The following is a 25,503-nucleotide window of genomic DNA, read 5'->3' as shown; positions in this document are numbered from 1 at the left end:
ACCAAATAATTGTTCATACACAATACTGAATCATAATATGATTCCATTTTGGTTAGCATTGAATAGGCTACCGTTAGGTGCATTCTGCCTCCTTGTGCGTCATGAACAGAATATTATAGAAGACTTTTAAGCTGGCAGATTTAAAGTTGGCAGGTAATATTTAGATTTTTCAGACCACCATACTTTCAGTTTTCTCAAACAGATTATTTGCCCAACAACCCACTTTGGAAATCAAATTGGAATATTCCTTTGTTGTCTTTTTTCAAGTCTACACTAATATTCATACAGTAGAGTGAATTTGTTTAAAGTTTAGCACTTGGAGAGAAGAGAAAACTATTAGTGCTTACAAGATGCTCTGACAGCTACATACAAGATGAACAATGGTTAAAGTATCCCGTCCCTTGAATTTCTATAGATTATGAATTAATAACAATTTTTTCATTTCCCCCTTCCATGTAAAGTAAAATCAAATATTTTGCTAGCACTTCTCCTCTGCTTTTCTAAGCCATATATTTGTCACAGTGTATTTGTAGAAATTTGTCATGTTATTGTTCGGGGGGAAAATAGGCGTCTTCGGAAAGGCTGCTGTGAGACATAATGATGAGGAAGATTTATTGTAATAATTATAAATTATGGATTAAAAGCCTATGTGGTCACCATGGCAGCAAGCTGAGCAGCAGGGTTATATAGTCAGCATAAGAGCAAACTTGAACCTGAAAGTTTCAATTCTATTTTTTAAAGTGAAAACGATCTCCATGAAAAACAGCTTATAATTATTTTTTTATGCTTCTCTGGCTCTTTCTTCAAGAAAGGCAAAATAATATAACAGTTATAGGTTGTGTGTGTGGCCCGTAGAGTAGCATTTTTGCATTTAAAAGCCTTGTCTTTCCAAATGGCTGTGATTGTGGTGTTTCTTACTAAATATGCTAGATATTTCTTGGAAGAATAGATTTACAACATATTCAGACCTAAGGATATTTAAGTGATTTCAGCCGCTATATCTGCTCTAATTCCATGTTAAAACTGTGCATAGGAAAGGTGAATATGTGACAAGGATGCCCTCCAGTGGAAAAGAGGCCACCTCCATTAGGTGCAGAAGCGTTACTGAACTTCCTCCTCTGATAAGAATGGTGCTATTTTTGAATACGGGCTGCTGGTACATGTTTTGCAAATAATAGAAAACATTAATACCACTATTTTCCCACATCTGACCAAAGTTTTCTCCCATTCTCCAGCCTAGTATTTAGTGGATACAGAAACAACTTTGAATGAATTATTGATTACTGCAGGGAAAAAGAGTGCTACTTATATCCTGGATCTTATGCAGTTACTTATATCCTGCATACATTGATAAATGCCATAGGAAAAAGAGACATCACAATATTTTGTGTGGCAGTTGCGTAATGTATGAATAATATACATGTGTGTATTCATCATTAAGACACCTGTATTTAGATCTGTGGGAATCTGTGGGGGAATTGGCAACTAGGCTGGAGGAAGGGGGTCAAGCAAGAGCCAAGCTTGGTGTTATTACACAGCTGAAAATGGCATAAGCATGATCTCCCCCAGAATCCACGAAACCTTATCTGGTTATTCCCAGGGGAAGGCAAGCAGTTTGGTGAGATTCTTGTAACATAGGTGCTAAACAATAAAGTTCAAAGTGTTATTCATGAGTGATGTTTGGTTGCTTGTGCCTGACAGAATCTAACCTAATTAAGGTTCTCAGCTAATGAGGGACAGAAATGTTGAAGTTACACATTTAAGACTGATACCTTGTAAGTATCCTATGTCAATCGTAATATATAAAAAAAGTCCTGAAGTAGAGAGTAAACTCTTAAGCTAAAATCAGTATCTAAGAACAACCACAGAACTAGAAAAGCCTGCGATTATATGATTTGTCCTTTGATATAGACTAAGGGCCTGTGGACTCTGTGCTGTGGACTCTTCTCCACACTTCCTGAGGTGAGGGTGGCTTCATTGCTTCTAAGCTTTGGGGGGGAACCTAGATATGCTGGCATGACTGGGGACTCCAGCGGATGGGTGAAATGGTCAGGTGGCTCCATTACTATTATCATCCCTTCGCCTATTACGGTAGTTGTTTTTATAGTTTAATGTTTTAATATTTGTTAATGATAATTATTTTAGATATTTATTTAGTTTTGTTGTGTTGTGACATGGGCAGCTGTATACATTAGATAAATAAAAATTATAAACACCTGGCTATCAAATATATGTGCTTATTTGACTGATGAAGTGAGTTTTAAATCAGTGGGATTTTTTAATGACTAGATACCAAAGCCTGGCGAGTCAGAAATGCTGAGCTGCTGCTTCCTTGTCTTTTTCTGAGAATACCATTCATGTATTCTCATATTATGAACGGGACAGAAGCTCTGCTCTCAACTTTAGCATTAATCTGAAAAGCCTTTTTAACTCCCTCCCTTTGGCTAAGCTGCTTCAACATGTTTGGCTATTACACAGTTGAACGCTTTTTGACAGGACTGAAACCACACCTACAAGAGATCCAAAAGTACATTTCAGAACCACTTTTAAGCCAATTAACTGTTAATATCTTGACGTCCTTGACACAGGTTGTGCTTTATGCAGGCGGCCAGATGCTTGCAGGGTCTGAGCTTTCCTGATTGCGATGCCCTTTTGTGAGGCAGTTTGGGTGGGGGGAGAGCGCTTTGGATGACACTGCAGGAAGACCCGTTCAACTTACTTTCTGGTGTAAAGCTAGCTCTCCCTCCTGAGGCGCACCTTGGGAAGCGTGCATGTACCACAACAGAGCTAGTAAATTGGCAGCCAAACTACTACTTGGCATAAGCATTGCAATCTCCTGGTTGATGTAACAATGCCATAAAATACTAATACCGGTATTATAGTACTGGTAGTAAAAAATAATGAAATATTTGATTTGCAAATTGAAGTTGAGCGATTGTGGAGAAAGAAATCAATGGTTGTACCAGTAGCAATAGGAGCCCTTGGAGCAATACCAAAATTTACAACTTATTAGACCTGAATATTCTGACTTTGCAAAAACCCACCTTACTTGGAACTGCCTAGCTACTCAGACGTTACTTTAACAGCTCTTAGGTCCTTGGTTAGGATTTGAACTGTTTTTACCAGTCCCAGACTGTGAATCGAATTGAAGATTAAATAAAATAACAACAACAACAATAATAATAATATTCTGCAGTTTATAAATAAACATTCTATTAAGGACCTATGTATTAAGATGAATGCTATGAAAATCTGAAGAAAAAATACGTTTTAATATGGCAATTAATAACAATGTCAAAAATGCAAAGATCAAAAGGCACTGAATTTTACAATTCTTTATGTGCTCTATTGTACATAATTAAAATAAGCATTAACAAGTTTTCTGCATTATCATGGAAAATAAATTTCTGATATGCTGAAGAACCATATTTTAAGGACCGCATCATCTCTATTCTCTTCATTAAAGCTTTTTAAAGAAAAGCATTCTGCAAAGCAGCTGTCAAATCCATAATATATGGAACACTTTAATATTTACAAAGTTTAAAGGTGCACTAAAGGGAAAAAACAGAATAAAAGCTGCTTCTCAGCTTCTAAGTACATTTATTTTTTGGACAATAGCCCCATTTCCTGTAGAATCAAAAATACATTATGTTACATATACATCTATAGTCTTAAAACCAGGTTCCGATGCATATATATGTTTTTACATGAATGTGCCACAAAAAGAGGGATGAAGGTGGCAGCAGCAGTTTCCTGAAGAAGTTGCTTGCTTTTACAGCTACTAAGCTTAGATCCCATCATGTTATTTAATTTTTCTCAAGCAGCTAAAGAAAAGATGTAATGGTTGTTCAAATATTGACAAAAGCTTTTCTCTTCAAAGAGTCTTTATTGGATTCTTTTTCCCATTGTTATATTGCATGGACGAGTCTCTTCCAGTCTGGTCTAATTTCCACTTGGATTATCATGATGCATTTCTGGTGTGTATGTAAGTAGAACAATCATGACCCAAAGATGAAGCAGGACCTGCCAAAAATAATAATAATAGGAATAATGCAAGGTACTTTAAATCAAAATAAATCATATAGTCTGATGTGCGAATTGGTTGCAAGCAATATGACTGATCTAGAAAGCTTGTTCCTACTTGAATGGAGAACCATCTGAGAAATCCATGGCTAAACTGCAGACTAGATTGGGAAGCCAAATAAATATACCGTATATTATTTTAAGAAGGCAGTGGCAAACAAAATTTCCATTTCATTTCAAGAAAATTGCATAGAAGTGTCCATGTATCAGGAATTGTATTGGATTTGAGAATAACTTATCTTTTTTTTTGATACAGGAACCAGAGGCATCAGGACCTAAATATGGATCATTATCCAAAATGCTGTCTGCTGCCTTCATTGTTGTGACCTGCTGTGCTGTCCTATAGAAAAGCCCTCACACGGAGAACCAGATGACCCACATCCTGTGTGCTGAAACCCTCCTGAATAGAAGTCATCTACTTCTGAACTTTTGAATTACAAACATTCACTGATATAACCAAACCAGTCTGAAATCCAAACCTAGAATGTTCCAGAAGACAGAAGAAAGCAGAAGAGGGAATTTACAGTGTGCGCATGTGTACACTTAGTAACACCATCATGCATTGAGAAGCTGAGTAGATGCCACTGGACACTGCCCTCTCCTGTCTGTTCGCTGATCTTGTGGGGTTTAGTTTGCAATGCACTTCCTTTGTGTAGTGAGTAAGGTAAAAATTGTATAGTTTTTCATAGTTGAATGAACAGCCTTGTGGAATGCAAGGAGAGAGCTGTCTGTATTGCTCTTTCACAAGCAGGACTACATATTTAAAGTAACCATAACTGCCACCAGTTACACTTTAAATGTAATGAGCTATGGAGTCTATAGAGATTCTCAATCATCTCAATTGTCCCAAAGGTGTTTTTTTTCAAAAGGCAACTGGGCTTTGTTTTTCGTTGAAGATGTTTAGTTTAGTTCTGAACTGAAGAAGCTTCTTGAATAAGCGAAATGTCATCAGTGAAAGACAAAGTCCAGCTGCCTTTTGAAAAAGCACTTTTGGGATAATGAGCTACAGAATTTTAAAGACTTTATCGCTTGAGATGATAGTGAAGTATATAAAAAGACAAAAAAATATGCAAAATCTTCTTTCAAAGGCAAATTTGCGTTAATTCCATCCTGCTGCACAATTACAAGTAGTAAATTGTGTAAGTTCTTACTTATTTTTATCCCACCCTTATTTGTACAAATAACTCAAGGTGGTGGACATATCCAATACACCTTCCTCCTCTTATTTTCCCCACAACAACCCTGAGGTGTGTGGGACTGAGAGAGAAGGACCTGCCCAAAGTCACCCAGCTGACTTTCATGCTACTTAGATTTATAGCGAGCGGTTACAATTATACCTCACCTGTTTTGTATATTTCATTCATTGCATATCAGATCAAAATGAAATAATATATACCGGTAATGAAAATTACATATGTTGCATTATGAGTACATTAAGCAAACTCACCATGTAAATGATTACAAATACCCTTGCAATGGGATATCGACGCAGAAAGATTCCAAGACGAATGCTGTAATCAATTACAATAAAAATATTAGAAAATACCCTAGCGTAAGTGTGTCACCAGAGAGTTGCATAAAGACATTATTACATTGCAAGTTTTATTGATAATTCATTTTCCAAACATCCCCATCATTCAGATTTTCCACAAGACCCAGATATTGCTTCAACATTTTAATCAAGATATCCACTGCAACAGGGGTCCCCAACCACCGGTCCGCGGACTGGTACCGTCCGCGGAACAAGTCCTACCGGGCCGCTGGCTTGCTGGCGCCGCCATCTTTTTGATGAAAAAGTGCTTCGGTGAGCTTTACTGGGTAGAAAGCTCACCAGAAGCACGTTTTCATCAAAAGATGGCGGTGTTGCTATCTTCGTTGAGCTTTTCCAGGTAGAAAGCCATTTCTACCCGGAAAAGCTCACGAGGCGCCGCCATCTTTTGATGAAAAAGTGCTTCCGGTGAGGTCACGGAAGCACTTTTTCATCAAAAACAGATGGCGGCGCCAGCTGATGCGGCACCGGCACCGCGGCGCCCAGCTGATGCCGGTACCGGGCCGCGGCGTAAAAAAGGTTGGGGATCACTGCACTGCAAGATCAAGATTTCTTTCAAAGATCTTCTCCCTGGACATAATTGCTTCTTCCAAGCAATCTTTCTATTCTCTGCCTTATCCTCACCTGAACTGGTCTATAGTACTTGCAGCTTTGCGAACCTTGCCATACATTCCCGCTGCATTCACATCGAGATCACCAAAAAGGACAGGAACATTTCGCATGCGAGTACCTAGAGTAATAATAATAATAATTTAAAAAGCCATTAGCAGCAGTAAAAATGATGAATAAACGACAATAAATATTCATTACATAAAGTATGACGATATTATGAGAAAGCAAAGTAGCAGACCAAATTAGAAGTGTGATTTTTTATAATGTTTTGTATTTTATCATGACCGCTTTGTCAGAACAGAAATTTCAAACATATTCAAAAGGACTTTGGATGAATCTGTGAGGATTCTGCATTCATTTCAATTTTATTTTAATGAAATACTCCACAGGTCAGGCAATCTACGTCTGAAAATGTCCTCACTGCAGAACACAGGTTGCAAAGCTATTATCGGAAGTATAGTGGCCAATTAAGAATCATGTAATAGCAAAAATCTTTTGGGAAAACTCTCTCAGTACTATAAAATGAAGCCATCTGAGGTAAACAGTAATTTTTCATTGTAACATGGAGCCCATTACTGTCTCTATTTCATAGGTTTTCAGGTGTGAAATTCATTGCTTATTTTGTTGCATTTTATTTATTAAACTTTTATGCCACCCATCTCCCCTATAAGGTGATTCTGGACGGCTTTTCTTGTGTAACAAAATGGCTCATCTATATGTATGAGAGGAAAATACTAGAAGATGAAAAAAAAATCAGAAAATATTGGGAAGGCAGAAGGGAAAAGGAAAGAGAAACCACGCAAAGACTGAGAAACTCAGAGGCTGTTGAAAGAAAAAGGAAACTGTGAATAAAGGAATGGAATGGAGGCTGTTCCATTCCTTTATTTGATTGGAAGGACTGATTGGTGTCATAGCAGGAGCATCAACATTAATGTGTTAAGCCAGTGTTTCTCAACCTTGGGAGGTTTAAGATGGGTGGACTTCAACTCCCAGAATTCCCCAGCCAGCTGCACTGGGGAATTCTGGAAGTCCATCCAAGTTAAACTTGCCAAGGTTGAGAAACACTGTGTTAAGCTTTCCAATCTATCGGGATATACATTTTCACAATAAACAGTTCATTCCTCATTTTACCTTCACTGTTGTCAATTCCTGCCATATTAATGGAGGAGCCATTTGTTGAAGCCCCTTGGACAGTCTTCAGCTGCTGCTCCAGTCGTTCCAGCTGATAGACTAAAGCATTTTTTTCTGTGCTGAGATTCTCCAGCATGGTTTGTTTCTGAATTAGCGTCTCTGTCAATTGATGCAGCCGATTCTCTAACTCTGTTTGGCTACTGCTGCTCAATGTTTTGTTCGTTAGCTGCAGAGTGAACAAAATACTATTGGAAGAGAAGCACCTTCATTGGAATGAGTGCGGTCTGAACGAAATGCCTTGACTTGCATTTTGCTCTACGCTCTTGCTTTAGAGCAGGGCTGTCAAACTCCCGGCTCCCAGGCCAGATGAGTCATACATTGGCCTTGCCCGCGCCTGGTTTAGCGAAGGGGGGCAAGTCCCAATATATCACATGACAATGCCGTGGCGGTGTTTGACATCCCTGCTTTAGAGTGAAGCACATAGCCCAGAGTTCTTTCCCTCAGAAAAGCTGGGAGTGGAGGAAGGATCAGGATTTGCTCTCAAATAGGCATAAAATACTATTAGGCAGCAGAATTTGACAGGTCTCATTCCCTCACCCTTTCCATTTTTGGAAAAAACTTGGCATAGAGAAGAGGCATGGGGCTGCAGGTGAGCAGATTCCACACAGCATGCTCTACCCAGCATTTCTACCACCAACCCGAATGTGAGATGTCAGGCTTGGCAGAAGAAAAAGAACACATTCATTTTTTGTTAAAACTTTGTCAATCCGGAAGCATAAATCCAAACGTTGGACATATATTGTATCTAGCTTTGTCTCCAAAGAATGATCTGCCTGAGATGCCATAACTTTGAAATAAAGTGATTTGACTGTCATTGTACCCTTATTTTAAGATTTTTCTTTTTAATTGATTATTTTTATTAAGAAAAGATAAATATAATATTTTTAAAAATAAATCCAACAGTTGAGCTAATTTCATTTCAAGGTTAGCTGGTGCGATGTTACAGGGGCATGGTTAAAAATGTTGACTGCAAAATTGTTAAGCTAATCCATTACCTGATTTCTTAGCTTCTGAATCTCCTCCTCTCTATCTGTTATTCGGCTTTGCAGAGAATTCTTTGTCCTGTACAATTCTTCCTCAGTATAGCGTAATTCCTGGAAAATAAGCATGTCCAGCAGCAATTAATATATTAAACGTAACAATAAAAGCAAAACACAATGGTACTACTGTGACCTATTTGTGTTTACAACTAGAAACTCACTTTCTTGTGAGTTTCAATTCTGCAACTGAAAAGGCATTGCCAAAGCTGTGAAACACTATATTAAGACCATAATGAACATTTAGAAATTCCTAGATTCAGGCAACTCATTACAAAAAGCAGTATTAGTAGCGGAGAGCAGTTTCAACATTTATTTGAAAATGTAAAAAGCTGACAGTTTATGGCTTTGGTTTGTTTTTTTTTTGTCTCATTTGCTTTTTTCTGAATAGAAGGGAGGACACATAGTAATTACATATGTAAAAATGAACAAAAACCTAATATACCTGAGTGAGCAGAACCCGTATCTACTTACTGCAAAGCCATTTCTACATAATCATGGGAGGAAAAAAAAAAAGCTTCAGCACTCTTTTAATATATCAATCTTTAATATATCAAATACAACCTGAATAACTGCAGAAGACTAAGATTTAAGGAAGAGTGATGGCAAATCTACAGTAAACAAAGGACAATCCCATATGACATGAATGCTGAGGACTGGACAAAAGTATTGCAACCGTGTTGATTTTTACAGACCAGGTGCTACAGTTTGGCTTCTTCCTACAAACCTGTAAAATAAGCAAGGGGGTTTCCTCAGAGACAGAATACTGTTTTTGTCTCAAACCTCTCGATCTTAATTTTAGCACTGTTTCAGCATGAATATATTCGTTCTTGTATCATTTATCCGAACTGTTACTTAACTCCACTAATAAATAAATGAAACAGGAATACTCGAGGGAATTAGATTAGTGCTTATATGCCAACACAAACAAAACAGATGAGATTCAATTCATTTCAAAGTATTTTTTATCCCAGAACAAAAAAAAAATGGATTAAACATGGAGCTATAATAAAACACCACCATATGGCTTCAAGATACAGAATTAATATTATCTTTTGAAAGCAATCATAGATCTTTTGCTTTTTCATTAGTTCAATTCGACCCTGTCAAATTAATATGGAGTTTCTTGTAAAACAGGTAATCCTCCAAGATAAATAATCAGGGAAAGTAAATTAAACACCTTGCCTTTGATGGTTTCATCTACAACTGTTCAAAATAACAATAAAATCCACTGAGTACAAGAAAAGATACCTATTTTCAATTGAATAGTATTTACAGAAATTTCTGTGGAAAACCAATTGCTGTGACAATTTCTAGAGATCAATTTTGTCAGCTAATTACAGTTGCATCCAAGTGAAAAATTTGTGTTTTAGTTTGCCCAAATAAGCAGTTATATGTATATTATGAGCTCCATAAACAATAACTCATTTCAAACCTGCACATTATCCCGAGTTGACTGGATAATGGCAAACCATTTATAAATTGGTGTTAGCAAAGCTGGTGTGGTTGGCCCTGGGTTCCTCCTAATGCAAGACAATGCTAGACCTCATGTGGCTGGAGTGTGTCAGCAGTTCCTGCAAGATGAAAGCATTGATGCTATGGACTGGCCCACCCGTTCCCCAGACCTGAATCCAATTAAGCACATCTGGGACATCATGTCTCGCTCCATCCACCAACGCCACATTGCACCACAGATTGTCCAGGAGTTGGGGGATGCTTTAGTCCAGGTGTGGGAGGAGATCCCTCAGGAGACCATCCACCACCTCACCAGGAGCATGCTCAGGCATTGTAGGGAGGTCATACATGCACGTGGAGGCCACACACATTACTGAGCCTCATTTTGACTTGTTTTAAGGACATTACATCAAAGTTGGATCAGCCTGTAGTGTATTTTTTCACTTTAATTTTGAGTGTAACTCCCATCAAAGTTAGATCAGCCTGTAGTGTTTTTTTCCACTTTAATTCTGAGTGTAACTCCAAATCCAGACCTCCATGGGTTGCTAAATTTGATTTCCATTGATAATTTTTGTGTGATTTTGTTGTCAGCACATTCAACTATGTAATGAACTATTTAATAAGAGTATTTAATAAGAATTATTATTATTTACTATTTAATAAGAATATTTCATTCATTCAGATCTAGGATGTCTTATTTTTGTGTTCCTTTTATTTTTTTTGAGCAGTGTGTATATCTTTTCCATATGTAAACCCCCAAATATATCAATGTATTCTGATTTTTCATGAGATTTAAGAGGGAAGCTCCTGAAATACTACTCAGCAAGCCATTTCAACTCTTCCCAATATTTACCTGTTTCTGCCTCTCCAGTTCAGCCTCTACTTCTTGTTTGGCTGTTTTGTGTGTTGCAATTTGATCCTGCAGATCTTGAATTTGCTCTCTTGTGGACTCAGCTTCACTTATCTGCTGTGCTTCCATATCCTGTAGTTCAATTCTCAGCTGTTGCATTTGGCCCCACAACTTCTGTACTTCTTCCCTTTGCATGTCCCGTTCGTGCCTCAGTTCCTCTAACTCCATAATGCTTGCTGTTTGACTATCCAAACCTTCAATACCGGAGCCTTCTTTTAGACTGTTTATCAACTTTTCCTTAGACTGAGATGCAAAGACAAAATCAAGGATAAGTGAAATTGCATTACAATCCTTAGTTTGTTAACTGTAACCAAAAGGCAGAATGTAAATGCAGTAATGGAACCTTATTTGTGCTCAGCATCAATACTTTGCTTTGGGACAGAAAGTTTCCCGTATTTAACATTAGTAATTGCCTAAATGTCAAGGTGAGGAATTTACGGACCTCTAGCAGTAATTGGAATTTTAATCTCTCACTACTACTGCTCGTGGAGGATAAAATTGATGGGAATTGGAGTTGAACCCCCCTTTGGATGGGAAACAAATTCCCTATCTCAAATCAAAAATATGGCAAATGTGAGCAAAAGTGCATGACATCAGGTTGCCTGAAAACATTATTTAATAATAACCCTGTTGAAACTTTTCAAATTGAATATAAAATTATACTGAATGCAAAACTTCCTTAACAAGGATTTTTTCCGGTGATAAGTGATTTATATAAATATTTTTAGTCCTTTCAAAATATACTAAAATCCAAACCTAACTAACACTTTTATATTTTATTATTTTATTAACAAATTGCATCTGTTTGTTACTTTAGGTTATAGGACAGCCTTCCCCTTTTGTTTGTTTAGCAACGTCAGGAGGACATTGTTGAACTGGATTACTGTGGTGTTACCTGGAGTATGCGCGTGGCTTTCTGCTTGTAGTCCACCAACTCTTGCTTAGCAGACTCCCAGCTAGCTTTGGCTACTTTAATTTGCTGTTGAAATTCCTCTGATTTCCGTTTTTCTTCCACGTATTTCCTCTCAGATGCGGTTATGGCTTCAGCCAAGTTCTGACGTTCAGCTTCCATTTTACTCAGGCGAGTTGCAAATTCATTCTGACGGAGGAAGTTTTGTTTGGTTTTAGTATAAAATAAATAAATAAAATGCTTGTATTTGTTACTTTATTCTTGATAAACAAACATAATAATAAAGAGAACAGTTTGGACTACTGGTTAAGACACCAGGCTAGAAATCAGGAGGCTGTGAGTTCTAATCCAACGTTGGGTATGAAACCCAGCTGGTTGACCTTTGGCCCACACTTTTCTCTCAACCCAATCCATGTCACAAGGTTGTTGTGGGGAAAACCGGGGGAAGAATGAACATTAGGTATCTTCGTTGCCTAGAAAAAGGTGAGATATAAACAACTGTGTATGCATACCTGCAAAAATACTTTTATGTCAATCTGCCAATTAATAACTGACTAAGGTAAAATGGTAGTGCTGATCATAGAATTCTAGATCTAACATAGATGTTGTGGAGCAGGATTGAGATGAAGAAGTTTGGCTCTCATAGTCCTAGTTAATGTCTCAGTTGCTTTCGATACCATCAATCATGGCATCCTTCTGGACCATCTCTGAGGACTGAAGGACATACATTTGGCAGTGATTCTTTTCCTTCTTCTGAGGAGTGGATAGGTAGGCTAATCCTAAGGCAGTGATGGCTAACCTATGACACGCGTGTCACTCGTGACACGCCAAGGCACTTTGACTGACACGCCTGTTGGTGTGGGGAAAACCTGCACATTTAGAGGCTGCCTGTGCTCTGCTCCAATCCCTGCTCCCTGCTTGTTGCGTGGAGCGTGGTGTCACCGCTGCCGCAAGATCTTTGCAGCAGAGAACCAGTTTTAACCGCCATAAACTGAGGTTTGTCAGTTTCATTACCTCAGGAACTACAGGAGGAAAGGAGATCCATGAGGTTCACAGCCCTGTAAGGTGGCCTTCCGATCCCCACATCCTGCACCTGCAGCCCTGAGACCAGGGAGACGAGTTTCACAGCCCTGTGTGATCACCCCAGCCCAGTCCGTCATAAACCAAATTATGGATATTTCTTGAAGTGACACACGACCCGAGGAAGGCTACACTTTTTCCCGATTTTCGACACACCAAGCTGAAAAGGTTAGCCATCACTGTCCTAAGGCTTTCTACTGCGGAATGCCACAGGACTCTGATTTTATTATTATCAGTTGTTATTAGTTTATCAGTCATTATTGGCTATTCACTGTGTTTTATGTTTGTTGTGTTTGTAAGAGCCGTGGAAGTGGCAGCGGTTAGAATGCAGTACTGCAGGCTACTTCTGCTAACTGCCAGCTGCCAGCAGTTTGAGTGTCACTGGCTCAAGGTTGACTCAGCCTTCCATCCTTCCGAGGTCCATAAAATGAGGACCCAGATTGTTGGGGCAATATGCTGATTCTGTAAAACTGCTTAGAGAGGGCTATAAAACACTGTGAAGCGATAAATAAATCTAAGTGCTATTTCTATTGTTATTATTTATTGCTTTAATTTTTCTAGCTTACTGTCCTTGCAAGTATGCCACTTAAGGGCCACCTGTAGTTGAAATAGCTTATAAGCCTAAATGCATGTGAATGGATGCACAGGAAAAGGAAGGAAAACAGATTGCCCAGACTGACCCTTATTTAATACTGATGTTTGAGATTTCATATTGATATGGCAGATTAAGACATACTGTTTGAAGTTTGCTAGCTTACCATCCATCCACATGGAGCAATCTTTTCCAATCTAAATAAGTTGATGTTGACTTCCAGACTTCTATAGCAATGATTGCCTGGAAATTTTGAGAATTAAAATCCAGGTATCTGAATGGAAAGCATTATTTTTTTTGGGGGGGGGGACGGACAGACGGACGGACGACCCTGTTGAAGGATGGGATAAGTAGGCTCAATTCTGATTTTTCACAGCAGATACATCCTGAATATGAGGGTACAGGTGAATTTTGCTCCTTTCTCAGGATAATCTTTATGAGACCTCTAAAACCACATTTTTAATTATTCTAATAATTTCAAAATAAATATTACTCAAGACTAGTAAGATTAAAACTTATGATTATCACATGTACTGTAACCGAGATTTTGCTCTGTGTATATATTTGGTCTGTCCTGGTTTTACAAGCATGTTCATAGCCTGTAAAAAGCCCTCTTGGAGCTGCAGCAGGAATTGACCTTTGGCCCAATTGTACAGAAAAGCATAGGGCGAAGATGGGAAGTGAGGTCCTGTTTTTTTCCCTTCCAGGCACTGAATGCATGGATTCTCCACGTGAAAAAAAGAGAAGGCCTTAAAAACTCTCAGTCCAAACCTCACTTAAATTCAGAAAAAAAATCAATCCGGCATTGCACAAAGCTGGATGAGCAGTTGACAGAAAGGCAGCCTTCCAGATGATATGACTAGCCAAGTGTCTCAACGGTAACAACACACTGCATTTTAAATCTAATACTAGGCGTTACTGAAGCTTAGGACATTTGCACAAGCGTGGATACCTTTCAAATAGATCATGACTCGGGCACAGAATGTATTCAAAGATATCTGAGCTTTCATTCTAAGCACATATGATTCAATATCAATATCAACAAATATTGATCCAATAAATCTGAAGTGTCTCTGTCTCTATTACTGAGATATAGTTCAGGGGTGTCCAACCTTGGCAACTTTAAGACTTGTGGACTTCAACTCCCAGAATTTCTCAGCCAGCAAAGCTGGCTGAGGAATTCTGGGAGTTGAAGTCCACAAGTCTTAAAGTTGCCAAGGTTGGACACCCCTGATATAGTTCTTCCATTGGTGAAAAAAATTAAACAGCCTTCCCCAGGTCCACTATCTAACCTGCATCTGCTTGTAGTTGTCTTGTTCTCGCCTAAGAGTGGACTCCGCTTCATGTAACCGCTCCTGAAGAGTCTGCAGGGCTTGATTGTGCAGGCTGTTGCCTTCGCTATTATCCTGTATTATTCTGTATAGGTAGAGGACAAAGATTTACGGAAACATCTTTTAAGATCCGCATTAACAGATTAACAGAGTTGGAAGGGACCTTGTAGGTCATCCAGTCTAAGCACCCCGCCCAAGCAGGAGACCCTACACCATCCAGTCGCTTCTTGAAAGCTTCCGGTGATGAAGCTCCCACAACTTCTGAAGGCAAGCCGTTCCACTGGTTGATTGCTCTGTTGGAAAATTTCTCCTTATTTCTAGGTTGAATCTCACCTTGATCAGTTTCTACCCATTATTCCTTGTCTGATCCTCGGGTGCTTTGGAAAACAGATCGTTTTAAGGCTATGTGGCAGCCCCTCAAATATTAGGAAACTGCTATCATATCTCCCCTGGTCCTTCTTTTCACTAGACTAGCCAAGACCAATTCCTGCAACCATTCTTCATAAGTTTTAGCCTCCAGTCCCCTAATCAATTTTGTTGCTCTTCTCTGCTCTTTGTTGCTCTTCTCTGCCAAAGATATCTATCTTTGTGGTGTACATATTACTTCTTTATATTCTGTAGTGCTCGCTATCCATCATTTTACATCCTCTCGCCATTCCCAACATCAGTGTTGGTATTGGCTTACAGCTTTTGTTTTTATCCTTGGGTCATAAGGATAAGGTTATAAGGGTGTCCGGAGTTTGGTTTAAGTTGGGTGACCATTTAAATGTTTTAAATAAACTAATAAAAAACCCATGCAAACCCTTTTTCAATTATTTGTAAGGATGAGACAATAAATAAAGGGACTAGCCTTGCTTACTATCTCATCAGAACAGAGTTAAAGAATAATGGATTTAGGTTGCAGGAAGGTAGATTCTAACTGAATCTTATGAGGGGAAAAACCCTTCTGAACAGTAAGAACAATTAGGAACTAAGTACCCAGAAAGGTGGTGGGTTTCTCCTAATTGAATGTGTTCAGAGATTAGACAATTTTAAGTCGGAATTTTGCTCTGAGTAGGATGCTGGACTCAATGGGCTAAAAGGCCTTTACCAACCCTATGATTCTATTTACTGACTGAAACATTGTTTTTGAAATACTTAACGATTTAATCCAATCCTTATTTCTTCTTTCAGTATTACTTTAATTTAGTTAATGAACAATTTTTCTATTGAACAAGAAAAAGGCAGGAGTGGAAAGGGGGCTGGGTAAGGAGAGCCAGAGGTTTTAAATCACAATGAAATGGAGAGCCAGAGGTTTTAAATCACCTCTGCAGTATTGATCCTATCATCTCAATTTCTAAAATGCCTTCTTTCCCTTTTATTTTCATGGCATGATATGTCAACATAATTTTTCCCATTTAATGTCAGAGGTACAGTAAACAAAAAGCACGGGAAGAAATGAAAATACTTAAATCATGCCTGGGATTATATTTTAACTGAGTAGTTTTGCTGCTTTGATATATGTATGTATGTATGTATGTATGTATGTATGTATGTATGTATGTATATGTATATATGTGAACAAAGCTTACACTCTTTTTCAGAATGTAAGCAAAGTATCCACAGAAAAAACTAAAGCAATAATTTCCACCAAATGAAAAAAACAACAACAGAACATTAATTCCTTCCCCTTTTGCTTTTCAAGAAGAGAGAATAGCATAAATAGGAATCCTCTAATCATGGATCCGGTTTTCAGATGTCAACAGATACCTTTGCTATTAACATATTATTTCAAGTAAATGTTCCTTAATATGGAGAATTAAGATCAGAATACAGACATACATACACACACACATGCACAATTATTTGGGCACTGAGCTTCAATTTAAAAAATCCCAGATAAATACAGTGACACGATTGATGCTGAATACCTTGATTTTTCATTCTGCAACGTTTCTAGGGCTTTATTACGTGAACTAAGAAGTTGATCAGCCTCCTGTAATCTCACTCTGAGGACAGCCAATTGGGAATCCTTGGCAGCGGCAGCTTCGGTCAGATCATCAACTTGAGCTTGAAGTTCCCGAACAAGTCTGTCATTGCTTGAATTGTCAGCATTCCATTTTTCAACTCTTGCCCGGGCATTGGTTAATTCTATAAAGTTGAGGTTAGTAAATATCAGTAAGTTTATAGTCCTTATTATTATGTACGCAACATGATTCTGTCAGTGATCAGAAAAAGTTATTTGGTTCATGTGTTGACCCACTAAGCCAGAGTTTTTTAAAATTGTATTAATAACCATAATGCTTAAACCAGAATGTCTGGATTTACATATCCTATAAATCCAGAAACAGACTTTAATTATGGCTTAGCAAATTACATAAACTCAGTCATGTTTCTAGTTATCTAACTATGGTAGGAGAACTGGTTTGGTGTGGTGGTTAAAGGAATTGGGCCAAGAATGGAAGAATGTTTAGCCATGAAAATATCTGGATGACTTCGGGCCAATCACTCTCTCTTAACTCTAGAAAGAAGGCAAACCACTTTCAAAAAAGATTGCTGTGGAAATTGCATGGAGTTGGAGTCAAGATTGACTTGAATGCACAAAATATACAATATAAAAATACTACAGTTGGGATATTAGGTCATACTGGAAGCAATCATTACTCCTTTTATTCTTCCACAAACCTACGTGAGTTCTTCCATTTTTCTCCTGAATTTGATCACTGGTTTGGCAATGACAGTAATCTTTGAAAATATCAATCAGCTTCAGATCCTGCTTATGCAGACAATCCTGGTTGTATTAAGGCTTACGCCACTTGAAGCAATGTTCTATAGAAAAGCAAGCAATGGAAACAAAGGAAGAATCCACGTAGAAGAGAAGTAGATAAAGCATGGTGCACTTTCTATCTCAAATCCTAATTAGAAGGAATATTACATTTTAAGTTGAACATGGAATTCTCATTGCTCATGCTTTACATGCATGAAACACTTGGCTCTCTCCCTCTGCATTTCCAGTTAAGGATGGAGAAAAAAATTAATCTCCCTAAGAGGGCAGAAAGGAGCAATAGCATTATCAGGGATAGGCAGGTTTACCAGGTACATATAAAACCAGTAAACCACTAGAAAGGCAGAAGTAAATTACTAAATGAGACATATACATTTGGCTATATAGGAGATAATGAAACTGAAAAGAGCTCCTCCAAAGTGTGTGTGTGTGTGGGGGAATACTTTTAGAAATCTCTGATTTAACCCATTTCTATATGTTCATCCGAACATCTTCTCAACAAGAAAATATAGAATGTAATTTGGTCTACTTCAAAGCCATAATTTAGCATTTAACTTTGCTACGGAACACAAAACACCTTGTTTTGATGAATACCACTATTATTATTTTTTTAAAAAAGATGGTTCTCATTTGGACTGAACAGATTAAAAAGACTTATTTAACTAGCAACCCACCAAAGGATCTTTTAAAATGTGCAAACTTGCATTTCTACCTGTTTGGGTTTCTTTGGCTCGCTGAATTAATGATGCCATTTCTTGATTTAAAGATTGCACTTCGTTACGCAGTAGTTGATTTTCAAGGCGAAGATTGGACAGTTCATGTGATTTACCGTCATTAAGAGTAAGGTTGGGATTAATTTCTGGGGTTTGCAATGAATCCTTTTTATTATCCACATCAGTCTCTAATCCAGAACTGGAACTATCAGATGTCTCTAAACAAAGAGATACATATTGAACAGAGCCTTTCTTTCTTTCTCTGTTCAATTTCTATGACAAACTATATACCTAATGAAAGTGTCATTGAGGTTAATGGGATTGCTACAATAAATAATTGTACATTAGCTTTTAAACAGGAAGATTAAAAAAGCATTACCAAAATAAACAAACCAAACATCTGACATTTTAAAAATAGGAGATCATACATGAAGACTTCTTAATTTATGACCATCTTGGAAAATGCAGGCAAAAAGTGCAGGTTACATATAAGGCCTATAAATGCACTTGTGTGCAAAGTGGTAAGCCTCAAAACACAACTGAACAAACTGTTCATTTCAGCACACTGAAAGCCAAAAACCCCTGCTGTTGGCTGGGTCTTACTCTGCCTAACAAAACCAACCTTGCAATAATAAAGGTAATAAACAAAGTACATCTTAAAACTAGAAATGAAAAAAAAAAATGTTATCTTCCAGTTATTTTGGATTATAATTCTCACAATTCAGGGACAATTTCCATGCTGGCTAAGGCCGATGGGGGCTGTAATCCAAAACCCTCTCAAGAGTACCCATCTGCCTATCGCTGTCACATCACTTTTGTTAGTACATTAATCAAAAGAAACCTATGTAGTTTCACAGGTAATTAAAAGAATTGCTAAAATAAGCAACCCTGACTATTTGCTTCATTAGTTCAGTTCCCACAGTATTATTTATTTCATTTAGCAAAGAGTGCCTTTGTAGGGATAAACAAAAGTGCAGCAAGGGTGAAAACCACTTAGAAATATCATGCATTCTAATCCTAAGGAAAAATGGCCACCTACATGAAAATGGGAGCCTATTACCAGGGAAGACTTAAAAAGGCATTTTGCCTTTTATTCCAACATTTTGGAGTATTGTGTGCCATATTAATAAACAGATACATTTGGATTGCTATTTTAAGTACCCATACGTCTGTTTGCAAGAGGCAAGTAAGGCCTCAAATTTAAATGAGTTTCAGAAGTGCATCATGCATTTTATAATTTGTAGCAATTTTAGAGAAATTAACAAAATAAAACAAAAATAAAACAAAGCCTTTAGAATTAATAATGGAACACTGACTTGCCTAGACACATTCAGTATGGATTTGAATGACTAAATATTTATTTAAATATTTAAACTTGCATCATCATCCTCTCGAGGGGCAGGGATTGCTAGAAAATTATAGAAATAATACATTCAGTGAACCTGTACCAAGGAAATAGAGAACTCTGATATTTCTACATTTGCTCCCCATGGACTAATCTAATTATTATATTTAGTAAGATTATATCACCTGCTTTGATCCTTGAAAATCATTTTCATAAAGGGCAGTCTCCACCCCTTTGTAATTTATGTGAATGCTGCTTATGAAACAAGCATTAGGAAATCAGATGATGTCTAATTTACAAAAGAAGCTTGGTATGAATGCGTAGTAATCTATACCACTGCTCTGCAATCTGGTGCCTTTGAGTGCAGTTCCCAGAATGGGGACTTGGAGAGCTTCTCTATTAACCCCTCTAAGTAAACATGGCTTTTCAACAAACTATCCAGATGCTTTGATTAGAGTTTAGGAGACATCCTAAACTGTGACCCATATGCTTATATAATCTTACTTTAGCCATCATAATCAGAATGATACTGAATGGAAATCAATATCAAACCAGGTTCCTGTCACCATTAACACCCTTCAAAAGAATCCTTAACACATTCCATAGTTATGCTTAACTACCATTGCCTTGACTTTGAATGGAAGGGTCTTCCCCTGTTTTGATGCTGTGTGAACTTGCTGACACAGAGCTAATACTTGAAGTCCGAGAATGATTTTGAACAGTGGCTGCTTTGCTCTTCTCCCTTTTCAGGTCCTTTTTCCCGCTAGGTTCTTTTTCAGAACTATTCAGAAAGTCAAACAGGAGTTCATCGTTTGGTTCGGATTTTTTCCTTCTCACAAATTGGAAAGAGGGTCTGGACACGGAAACTGTCTCTGTGGATGGAGATCCTTCCACAGAGGCCCTGGATGCTACATTGGCAGTTCCTGCTAAAATTGTTGCCTTCTGATGTTTGATGTTCTCAGCTGCAGATGAGATAAAGCTTGATGTAGATGACGCAGGACCCTGCTGCTCTCTAGTCTTATATGGATTGGGATACACGCTGACATCATCCCCCTGGCTATCAACGTAGTTTATGCCACTTGCATTTTCTTTCTTGCTTAAAGCAGATGCAGCTCCTTGGTCTACTCTATTGAGCAGGTCCTCTGCCTTGCCAGCCAGGTCGGTAAACCAAGACATAATGGAAATCAAAGAGTATGTGGAATTTTATCATCCAACGTTCAACCTGGGGGGGGGAAATACAAAGAACAGAAAAGTTACACCACACAGTCACAGACTAAATGTCAAAAAACGTTATTGCAATGTTTCTTGAAATGGAGTTAATATAATTAATATAGTTTGCCTTTCCCATTCTGCATTATATGTGTTCCCACATTTTTATAGACAAGTCAAAGATACATTAGTACACCATCCCTGGAAACAAAAGGAGGATGTCAAAAGGAAGCTGAGAAGCATAGGTTCAAACTGATAAGAAATGCTAATGTTTCTTTATATTTTAGAAGAGGACTGTGGAATAGTCAGCTATCAGGTGGAAAGCTTCAATTCACATCATATTTATTTTTTGCTCATTAATTAGAATCCTTTGCCTTGGATTTCTAAGAGATTGTGGCATCTCTTTAAGGTATACCTTGGCTTAAACAGGAATCAGTTGTTTTGGTAGTATAAATGACTTGCTGGAGATTGATTTGGGGTAGAGTAAAAGGCAATTGGCTAGTATCAGGCAATTACTAGGAGACATGCAGAACATAATCCACTTGGAAATTTTCCTCTGCAATTTTCCCAAGCTACACAAAAAACAAACATGGATGTTTCTAATTTGTTAAATGTAGGGAGGAAGCTGAATTCAGATGGTTCACTTCCAAACAGTTACGTCAAGAAAACATGTATAAAATAATACTAGTGGCATATCTGTATCTGACAAATTCATATATTTTACCACTGGAATAAATGGCCAGAAATATGAATAGAAATCAGTCAAAAATATTAAAAAGTGCATTTGCTTTACCTTTAAACATAACGCAGGAAATTATGTAACTTTCATTCATTTAATAAACTATTAAAACAATTGTGATTTTCCTTTCCGATTCTTATCTGCATTATTACTATATGGTTAATCTATGGGTAATTTATCCATATTATATTAATATAGTTATTAATTCTTATCAGCAAGCCCAAAATGCACAATTTCCTAATGTAAAATCAGTCAGATGTAAAAGATCATGTTCACGTCTGAAGATTCAATCAAAACTGATTTACTGTATTCATGTAGATGCACAAGAAGTCTCAACTAATGGTTAGCACCTGCTAGGAGTTAGAGATCAAAAGAATTTAGGAGATGAAGTGTTGGATTTACGGCTATGTAGAGATCCTAGGTTGATCTCTCTTTTAACTCCATCCCCATAGGTTCTGCCAGCAAAGTCAGAACAGTGATCTTTCTGCCAAAAATAAATAAGTTCCTTGCAGCTGCTACATTTTTCTGATTAATGGATTAGGTCAAACTAAACTAGTCCTTGTTATGTTATTCCTGGGAGCCAGAGGTACATCATCTCTGAAAGGTTTATTCCTAGTCAATGTCTGAGTTCAAAATGCAGTATGTTTCCTTCTGTTCTACAGTCCCAGGTCATTTGGAACTGAATATGTAGTGAATGGGAGTGTAGTGATCTTTGTTTTCTCCTCTTGGAAGAAATTATGTGCAGCATAGAAATCCTCGGATTATGGCTTTATCAACTTCTGCTATCAAATAAATTACATTTTACAATTGATCACATAAATGCATACCCGAAAACAGTTCTATTTTGCATACAAAAGTAAAAGTTTAGGGTATGCTAGCCTCAATATTCTCCTGTGTTAGTATGATGTTACCTAGTTTGGGTAATGGAACATCTGCAAGTTCAGAGAGCACCAAGGGACCCTCATTTCAACCCTGAGCTGCAAATATTCTCCTTTAAAGAAAAAAATATATGTGAAAACAGAATTTTTGAAAACCATGTAAATGGCATGGCCATATAATATTTACAAATACTGTCATGTAATGCCCTCTCTTACTAAGGTAGGCCAAATTGATAAGAAAATGGAACATAGTGTAGCATTCCAGGCAGCTGAAATAAGACCACTTGTAGGTCCATTTAGTATTTGCAGAAGCTCTTACCATTAGTCTACTGTTCTCAAATTTGCCTATTCTTTCTATTTACTCTATAAAAAAGAAAAGTCCAATCCATGCATTCAATGTTATTTTGCCAAAGGTTTTCTCCAACTTTCTAACATCTTCACTTGGGGCCAGATGCTCTTCCTTGTCCTTTTAACTATCGTTAACTTCTTTCTTTTCCTTTCTTTTCCTTTTATCTTTCTTTGTTTTTGTCTTTCCTTTCCTTTCCTTTCCTTCCTTTCCTTCTTTCCCTTCCTTTCTTTCCTTTCTTTCCTTTTTCTTTCCTTTCTTTCCTTCCTCCTTTCCTTTCTTTCTTTCCTTCCTTCCTTTCCTTCCTTCCCTTCCTCCTTTCCTTTCTTCCTTTCCTTCCTTCCCTTTCTCCAGGAGAAGGACACTACATTTTTCACGCTATCACCCCGTTAAGGCTGCTCCTCTTTTATTTGGCCAGGCCTCTCTTGTCTTGTCTTCAGGGGAGACATGATAGCGGTCTTCCAATATTTGAGGGGCTGCCACAGGGAGGAAGGGGTCAAGCTATTTTCTAAAGTGCCTGTAGGCCAGACAAGGAATAATGGATGACAACTGAACAAGGAGAGATTTAACCTGGAAATAAGGAGAAACTTTCTGACAGAACAATCAACCAATGGAACAGCTTGCCCTCGGAAGTTGTGGGAGCACCATCACTTGAGACTTTCAAGAAGAGATTGGACTGCCATTTGTCAGAAATGGTGTAGGGTCTCCTGCTTGGGCGGGGGGGTTGGACTAGATGACCTCCAAGGTCCCTCCAATTCTGATTACCTGTTATTTGTTATCTGTATCTTTCCCAGATTCACGGCAGCCTTTCAACAGGTAAAGAGATCTCTGCTACTTCTGACCGATGACGCTAGCAAAACCTGCATTGGCTGAACCTACCCTGCAGTTCGTGGGGATCCCTGACACAACAAGAGCAGGAAGGAGCGAAAATCACGACAAGCTCGAGTCCAAAGACGGTCTAAAAAATCTCTCGGGGGTCTTTATTCCTTTTCCCGCCCCTCCGATCCCCTCCATCTGCTCAGGCGACCCCCACATACACATACAGTCATACACCCACACCCTCCGGTCTTTTAGGCCTCTGCTTACCCCGGGTTTCTTTCGCCACCGATTCTGCCACGATCCTTTCAACCAGGAGCCCAAAGCGGACCCGGAATACCGAGACAGGATGAAAAGGAGGCAAACGGGTTACCGTCAGCCCGCAGAGGCATCCGGATAAACCTTCCGGGAGACGTGGCCACTAGCAGGCGAGCACAAGGACCCAACGGAACGTCTCCCCGACAAGGTTTGCAAAGCGCCGGCGCGGACAATACCTGCCGGGAAGTGACGCAAACACGCATGCCCGAACCCGCGCCATTCTCGCGAACGACCGACCCGTTTTGGGGGGGGCGGTGTGAGTGAGAGAGAGAGGGAGAGGTGGAAAAGAGGTAGCAGAAATAAGAGGGTTTGGGGGTTTTCTTTGGTTTTTTTTTGCTTTGTGTTGAATGAAAGAAGGGGAAAGGATTACGTTTTTGACTGGAAACACCGATACCGACTACACATTTATGACGATGAGGTGTGCGCTGCAATCTAGATCCACATGTAGTGTTTTTTCAAGCTTGACAACTTTGAGGTGTGTGGACTTCAATTCCCAGGATTCTGATGCCGGCATTGGTGGCTTAGGAATTCTGGGAGTTGAAGTCCATACACTTTTAAATGTTCCAAGGTGGGAATCGCCGACCTAAAATGTTGCACTACCAATTTACGTCGAACAAAATTACTTAAATTACTTTTCGGTGATTTCATGGACACGTCCGATTTTGTTTTGTGTCAATGAAAAGGATTTGCTGCTGCCGTTTCCAGAATGTTTGTAATCTATTTCACCATCCAGACTAGTTTTATGATTTCTTGATGCTTTTTTGAGCTCAGCCAAAATTGGGTGATAATACGGTAATTGTATATTTAGGAGAGTTAGTGTCAGCCATTATGCATTTTCATATAATATTTCCAAGGCATCCTTTGTTTCAAGAGGTATTTTTCTTTTATTCATAACAAATGTGATTAATACTAATAAAAGGTGTGCTTTGAATATATGCAACATGTTTCTTATTGTACAACCACATCAACCCTTTATAGAGAATTCAGTGTAATTGTTTGGCTTGATTTATGTTTAGATGTTATACACATAGGAATATAACATCTATGTAATATATTTTAGTTATCACCACAATTGCCTGATTATGGAAAAAATTTAAATTAGAATGCAGGACTTATTCTGTATTAATAAATCTTGGGAGGTATTATACCTCAACATAATTTACTGGGGAGAAATACTTATTTATGTTTCTTATCTATACAATCATGGTTAAAATAATAAAGACTAAGATAATGGAGTCATCTTTCAAGTAGGAAGACATGGAGAGTTGTGAGTTTAATTAGGCAATTTAATTTTGAGATTTGACTGCTAGTCTCAAGCTAATGATGGAATTTTAGTTTTCATCCAGTAGAGGGCACTGTCTGAAATCTTTTAGTGTCTTTTAAAAATGGGTTTTGGTTGGTGAGAAAAACATACATAGTAAAATGTGAAATATATTCACAGCACTGGAGTAGCTTTCCCCCCTAAACCAGGGGTCTTCAAACTTGACAGCTTTAAGACTTGTAGACTTCAACTCCCAGAATTCCTCCTCGTCATGTTAGCTCAGGAATTCTGGGAGTTAAAGTCCACAAGTCTTAAACTTGCCAAGTTTGAAGACCCTTGCCCTACACCATTTCATGTACTGTGC

The 25,503-nt window shown here is 38.2% G+C and overlaps 1 protein-coding gene across 1 annotated transcript; it reads right to left on the bottom strand.

Moving 5' to 3' along the window:
• Nucleotides 1-3,251: 3,251 nt before the first annotated feature.
• Nucleotides 3,252-24,043, bottom strand: GOLGA5 (golgin A5). The gene is made up of 12 exons (XM_026679211.2): nt 23,831-24,043; nt 20,193-20,794; nt 18,227-18,445; nt 16,661-16,880; nt 14,712-14,835; nt 11,733-11,936; nt 10,781-11,080; nt 8,431-8,529; nt 7,376-7,601; nt 6,257-6,362; nt 5,531-5,594; nt 3,252-4,023 (listed from the first exon to the last, which is right to left on the bottom strand). Exons 2-12 carry the CDS (start codon nt 20,746-20,748, stop codon nt 3,943-3,945), a joined length of 2,199 nt encoding a protein of 732 aa, XP_026534996.2. The 5' UTR covers nt 20,749-20,794; nt 23,831-24,043; the 3' UTR covers nt 3,252-3,942.
• Nucleotides 24,044-25,503: the final 1,460 nt, after the last annotated feature.

The sequence above is a fragment of the Notechis scutatus genome, chromosome 1 (assembly GCF_049901735.1).
Source record: "Notechis scutatus isolate UNSWTSFEM ecotype Mainland chromosome 1, rNotScu1.2, whole genome shotgun sequence".
NCBI lineage: Eukaryota > Metazoa > Chordata > Lepidosauria > Squamata > Elapidae > Notechis > Notechis scutatus.
Note: the sequence above shows the minus strand (reverse complement) of the source record. Positions and strands in the feature narration are given on the sequence as shown.

What these genes read in the sequence shown, in the direction of transcription:
- GOLGA5 (XM_026679211.2), bottom strand. Translation starts at nt 20,748, where the DNA reads ATGTCTTGGTTTACCGACCTGGCTGGCAAGGCAGAGGACCTGCTCAAT. An exon ending in TTGCAGAATGAAAAATCAAG is followed by an intron (nt 14,836 to 16,660) that starts GTATTCAGCATC and finishes CTACCTATACAG; the next exon opens with AATAATACAGGATAATAGCG. An exon ending in ACAACTACAAGCAGATGCAG is followed by an intron (nt 11,937 to 14,711) that starts GTTAGATAGTGG and finishes TTCCTCCGTCAG; the next exon opens with AATGAATTTGCAACTCGCCT.